This window comes from Oryza sativa, chromosome 2, assembly GCF_034140825.1.
Source record: "Oryza sativa Japonica Group chromosome 2, ASM3414082v1".
In the NCBI taxonomy this organism is placed as follows: domain Eukaryota; kingdom Viridiplantae; phylum Streptophyta; class Magnoliopsida; order Poales; family Poaceae; genus Oryza; species Oryza sativa.
Genome location: NC_089036.1, coordinates 17,441,731 through 17,448,255, shown reverse-complemented (window position 1 = coordinate 17,448,255; position 6,525 = coordinate 17,441,731). Strand labels below are relative to the sequence as shown.

The window sequence follows — 6,525 nt, the reverse complement described above, 5'->3', positions numbered from 1 at the left end:
TACTTTAAGCACAATTTTTCGTTTTTTATATTTACATAAATCTTTTAATAAGACGAGTGGTCAAACGTTATAAGAAAATACTACCTCCGTCCCAAAATAAGTGCAACCGTGGATACCTGTGCCCAATATTTGACCGTCCGTCTTATTTGAAAAATTTATAAAAAATTTGAAAATATTTAGTCACACATAAAGTACTATTCATATTTTATCATCTAATAACAATAAAAATATTAATCATAAAAAAATTTCAAATAAGATGAACGGTCAAACGTTAAACGTGAATAGTGCAAAACTGCACTTATTTTAGGACGGAGGGAGTAGTGAATATCTGTTATATTATATTGTTATATTATATTAGAGAACGGAGGTAGTACATGGTATGACCGCATACGTTTATACTGTATATTATTTTTTATTTCTTTTTGACACAAAAGGGTTAGCAATTGATCGTTTCCAACTGAATGTCCCGATTCCGCGATGGCATGCATCGATCGTGTTCCCAGCGGGGAGCCAGCGCGGGTGTCCTTCAGTTCTGCTGTTCACAAGTTCAACGGGTCTCGCTCTCGCATAAGCAGTGAGCCAGGGAGTGAGGGCGCCCATCTCGTGCTGCTGCCTTCGCGGGGAGGAGAGGGGCCCCCGCGGAGTCGGAGTCAGACGACGAGGCCGTTTATAATTCTTTGCCTTTTGCTTTCGACGGGGCCCGCGACGCGGCTTCGCGCTGGAGGCGAACGCGTGGCGCGACACCGCAGCTGGCCTGGTGTGCCCCCTCCCCCGCGTTCAAAACTCTCGCCGCGCCTTATCCACCTCTTCTCCCTCTCCACCTTTTTTTTTTTTCCTTTGGTTATGATCAAGAGTGTACGACGGTAGGAGTAGTCGTCGTGAACAACCGGCGGGTAGTCGATGGTACCTGCCGGATCATACGCTACGACGCACTTTTTTTACTGTGACAAAGTAGTGCTCCCTCCGTCCTATTTTAAGTGTAACCATAATTTTTCGCATCTAATTTTAATTATTCGTCTTATTTAAAATTTTTTATAATTAGTATTTTTTATTATGAGATGATAAAATATGAATAGTATTTTACTCGTGACTTAAGTTTTTAAATTTTTTCAAATAAAACGGACGGTCAAAATTCGGCGTGGAAAACTATGGCTGCACTTAAAATTTATATATTAAATTTATAGAAAAATTTAGCAACATATATAGCATCAAATTAGTTTTATGTTTGTTTTGTATAGGAAAACACTAAATTTTTCTATAACCTTAGTTAAACTTTAAAGAAATTTAATTAGGAAAAAGTCAAACCAACTCATAATATGATGAAACGGAGGACATAATTATCACCATTTATGCTTAGTTTCCAGCTTAGGTCAAGCTAGAGCCCATGAAAGATTTTGAAGTTATTAAAAAGAAAAAGGGGGAGAATGACTACTATTCATTTCTTATGCTAGGATTTTTGCTCCCGCATGAAAAGCATGGGAATATGAAGTCTGCTCATTGGTTTGTCAGGTGCATCCAAAAGTTTTAAACATAATTATAGATCTTATTTCGGGATTTTTTTCCATATTTTATTATATAACTTTGCCTTTTTAACCACGAATGGTATAAATATAAAAATTATCTTTTACTCACATCTTACTTATGGTCCTACCCTAATATTGCATTTCATTTACACGAATAAAACTAGTAGCAATAACAAAGAAAATAAAAAAGCTCCAGCCGCCTACAAGTCTAGGAGAAGGTGATTTCAAAAAGAAAACAAAAAAAAAAGGGAAATCTAGAAGGAAGGCCACTCCTAACCCACAGGATTAATCGTGTGACGTGTCCAACCAGCGTCCTCCCCTACCCGTATAAAAAACCGCGCTTAACTTGCTAACCACCCAAAATGTGTCGTTAACCCCTTCTCCTTCCTTCCTCTTCCAGTCTTCCTCTTCTCTCCACCACCACCATTCCTCCCCCCTTCTCCCCTCCTCCCCGCGACGCGAAGGCGACCACCACGCCCATGCCCTCCGTTCCTCGCGGCGGCGCGACCGCGACCACCACCACCAGCAGCAGCAGCTAGCCCCATGGCCAAGTCGACGCCCGCTGCGGCGGCGGCGGCGCCCGAGGAGGCGACGGCGGCGGCGCTGCGCCTCCGCCTGCGCCGCCTCGTGGCCGCCGTGACAGCCGGCGGCGTCGGAGGGGGGGAGGCCTTCGACGAGGCGGCGTCGGCGCTCGCGGCGCTGAGAGACGCGGAGCTGGGGCCACCGCCGAAGGACCGCCCCGGGGCCGGGGCGGAGAGGAGGAGGAGTGGGCACGCGGAGGCGGCGGCCGTGCCGGAGCAGTTCCTCTGCCCTATCTCGTCGGAGATCATGCGGGACCCCGTCGTGCTCGCGTCCGGCCAGGTATAACCTCCGTTTTTTCCCTGTGGGGGACTTGGGGCGGGGGGCGGTTAGCCGGTAGGCGGGTTGGGTTGATTGATTCACACGCTGTCATCAGTTTGCTGGTCAAAATCGGGTCCGCTTCTTCGGTTTCCGGGGAGTTTTCCAATCGCTGTTCTAGAAATCCCCCATCTCGTCGGGTTTCGTCGAGGAAATCAAAGCAAAGCGCGTTTAGTGGCAACATTGATTTGAGTCAAAATTTTTTTTACCTCAAGTTCATTTACTACTACTACTACTTCCATTTGTTAAGAAATTGTAGTACTACCAACAACTGTGCCCAGTAACTTCTGTTGCTTCTTTCTAGTACCCTGTTCTACTTTGTCCCTATCCTCTTGAATTCTCGGTGCTTCTAGGATGTCTGATGAATCGTCAAGCTCGAGTACCGTAATAAATTGAATTGCGTGGCAGAGTACGAGCTCCCGATGACACCACCACCTGTCCCTTTCTCTCGGCTCTGATTGCTTTTTTTTTTATTTCTATAGTTTAATGTCTATACAGGCTTTCCGCTAGTGATCCTCCTCCTCCCCCCAACTCTTTTCTTCAGTGATATGATTGCTGTCGTGTGAAATTCTACGAAGATTTCGCAAAGAAACCTCCTGTTAATCCCCTGTCTCTTTTTTACGGGCCAATTGATTTTGGTACAGTACAACTGATCCTGTCTGTTTCTTTTGTCCTTTTAGATTGCCCTGTTTGATTTTGTACCTGTGTTCTCTGTATCTCTGCGCGCGGAATTGATGAACATTTGTGGGCAATAATTTCGCATGGCACACTGCTTCATATCCTGTTTTTTATTTTTTTTTCCTTGGAAGCAACTCTGCTCCGTATCGTGGAAATAGGATTAATGAAATCCGGTTTTTATTGCTAATATTTGGAATATTTAATATGTGTATCGCAAAAAATAACTTCTGCTGCATATTGACCTGACACGCCACATTCTAGCATCACGTGATGAGTTATTGCTGTTTCCATATTTGCTTGCTGTTTCTTTGCCTTTCTCCCCATCCCCAAATCATAAAAGGATTCAAGTTATATTCGGTCTGACGTAAACGTAAGCTCTGCGTGAATTGAATGCTTGTTTTGGCTATCTTTGATGTTGATGCCGTGGTACTAGCTCATCGTTTGCTCTAGTTCTCATGTCTAGCATTAATACGGGAGTTTTGATTTGTTCTTTGGCTGTTTTAATTACTACACTAATTTGGAAGTAAAGTGTTTGCAAATTCCAGATGTTAAATTCTGTAAGGAGTGAACTTACCCGTTCGTTATCTAGACTTGTAAGGTGTATGCTTATTTTGATATTTTGGAGGTGCAATTTTAAGATTTTTTTTTCAGTTTTATTTTTTTAAAAGAATTCATAAAACTACTAGAAGTGAGTTGTACTGTTGGTCTCTGCTGCAGTGGCCGTTCAAATACTCAGTGTTAACTGCATGTTCGGGTGATGGGTTTTTTAGCACTGAAATTGGATGTCCCTTTCAGAGATGTGCTGTACTCCATACTCTATGCTAGCACTGCAGTACTGTCCTAGTCCAACCTTGTCGGCGTGTCTTGCTCAGTTTTATCTAATAATTCAGAAAATGTGTCAATTCAGACTCTTGAATAAGATTATTGTTGTATAGGCGGTCCCAGATTTGGCACTGTGCATTAATTATTAGTATGCTTTGGCATAATTCCTTTATATTAGCTGCTACTGCATGCGGTCCCTGATTTTGACATTGTGTACTGGGGTTCGTGATAGCTTTTTGTTTGGCATGATTCAGAACAGAGAAGTGGCTTGGGGTTAATGATAAATAACATCAAGAACGAGTTAGTTATTTCTGCATCAGGAATTCAGGATCACTATGACTAACATCAGGAATGAGTTAGTACTATATTTTTTCACCAGGATCACTGTGGCTTACTAAGAAATTGATCACATTGTATTGTATAATTACTGAAAAACTACACAGCTTATAAATATATCTGGCAAGTAGTCATTGTTTTCTGAGCTTCAGTAACTAATATATACTCCCTCCGTTTCACAATGTAAGTCATTCTAGCATTTCTCACATTCATATTGATGTTAATGAATCTAGACATATAAATCTATTTAGATTCATTAACATCAATATGAATATAGGAAATGCTAGAATGACTTACATTGTGAAACGGAGGAAGTAAGTTACATTTGAAGGGCCATTTTTTTTTGGTCTTGTGCAAGAACATAATGTTTTCCTTTCTTTCTTTTTGGTGTGCTAGCTTGAGATAACTATTCTATTCTCCTTGTAGACATATGATCGCCGCTTTATTCAAGAATGGTTAAGTGCTGGAAACAGGACATGCCCACAGACTCAGCAAGTCCTCTCTAATACAATTCTCATCCCAAATCACCTTGTTAGAAGCATGATTGCACAGTGGTGTACAGAGAATGGAATTGCTCTTTCGCCACTTGAGAATCAAGAGGAAGATTTAGTTACCAACAATGAGCGGAAGTCATTCAGTGAATTATTTGACAGGATCTCATCCTCGTCAAACATATCTGAGAAGAGGCAAGCTATTAAAGATCTTCGACTGCTAACTAAGCGCAATAGCTCATTCCGAGCAGTCATTGGAGAGAATCCAGATTCCATCTCACAAATGATTTCTGCTGTCTCCAATCCAGAACTGGAAAGCAATTCTGAAGTTCTAGAGGACACAGTGACAACAATTCTAAATCTTTCAATTCATGAGAGCAACAAGAAAATCATTGGAGATGACACAAAGGCAATCACATTCCTCATAAGTGCCTTACAGTCAGGAACCATGGAGGCCCGCAGCAATGCTGCAGCTGCCATCTTCAGTTTGTCTGCCCTTGATAGCAATAAGGCGAAGATTGGTGAGTCAGGTGCAATGAGGCCTCTGGTTGATCTTCTTGAACACGGGAGCATGACAGCGAAGAAAGATGCAGCATCAGCTATTTTTAGTCTTTGCAAGTTGCATGAGAATAAATCAAGAGCCACAAAAAGCGGAGTTATTGACGTGGTGCTGAAGGCGATCAGCGATGAGTCACTCACTGATGAGTCGCTGACTATCCTTGCTCTGCTATCAAGCGACCATGAGACGGTGGAGGAGATCGGCGAGACTGGTGGCGTGCCTTGCATGCTCCACATCATAAAGGATGACCAATGCAAACGTAACAAAGAGAATGCGGTGGCAGTGCTCTTCTCTATCTGTATGTACGACCGCACGAAACTTAGGGAGGTCGTCGAGGATGAGAACCTGAATGGCTCTCTGGCCTGGCTCGCACAGAATGGCACTTCGAGGGCGCGGAGGAAGGCTGCTGGTATCCTTGACAAGCTAAAGAGGACAATTCACAAAACGCACTACTCCTGTTAGTCCGGGGCTGGGTGCGTCGGATATGTAACTAGACGAATAAGGTTGGGGGTGTTCATTTGGTGTATATATTGAGCTGCATATATGTCTACTCTTTGGTTCGGTACATAAGTTTACAGTTTTCAGAGTAAGTAGTGGAAGGTGTTGTCTTTCCAGAGTGAAAGTTCTTCCCCGTTCTTCTGACTTTTGCAGTCCCGGTCACTTGTTACTGCAGGTCTTTTCTACCTGATCATGAAGTCTGAAGCACATTTTGTGCTATGAATTTTGCTCAAATCAGATTGATTTTCTACCTCTATTGGTTCAAAGTGTATTGTCGCAAGGGTTGGAACCTTGAAAATCATGATGACGAGCTGAAACTTTCATATCGTCGTTAGGAGTAGTAAGTACTGTATAGTACATCACTCATTCAGCTGTTGTCGTATCATCTCAATTGAACTGCTGACTTGTGAATGTTCAGTCCCCTTCCAGGACTGTCGGTGAGCCTTCTATTACGAATGATAATCAGACAGACATATACACTGCCTCACTGGACTAGGGCCAAAGTTGTCTCGTTAAGTCACAATAAGGGGCCCAGCTCCCTGCAATAGGTCCTAGCGTGTTATGCTGTTTCTAGTACCTCCGTTCTCGGAGGACGACCTAAAATATGTGTAGTTCATATGGTGCTGATATGAACAATCCACAACTGTGCGAGACAGAGCAAAGGTGTAAACTGCTCGATATGTTTGCTGGAACAGAAAGGAAGGTATGATAGATAGGCATC

General features: G+C 42.8%; 1 protein-coding gene across 1 annotated transcript; it reads left to right on the top strand.

Annotated features, from left to right (window-relative positions):
- Window positions 1-1,882: 1,882 nt before the first annotated feature.
- On the top strand, window positions 1,883-6,054 carry LOC9267566 (U-box domain-containing protein 9). Its single transcript, XM_015771293.3, has 2 exons — window positions 1,883-2,384; window positions 4,683-6,054. Exons 1-2 carry the CDS (start codon window positions 2,067-2,069, stop codon window positions 5,766-5,768), a joined length of 1,404 nt encoding a protein of 467 aa, XP_015626779.1. The 5' UTR covers window positions 1,883-2,066; the 3' UTR covers window positions 5,769-6,054.
- The last annotated feature ends 471 nt before the right edge of the window (window positions 6,055-6,525 follow it).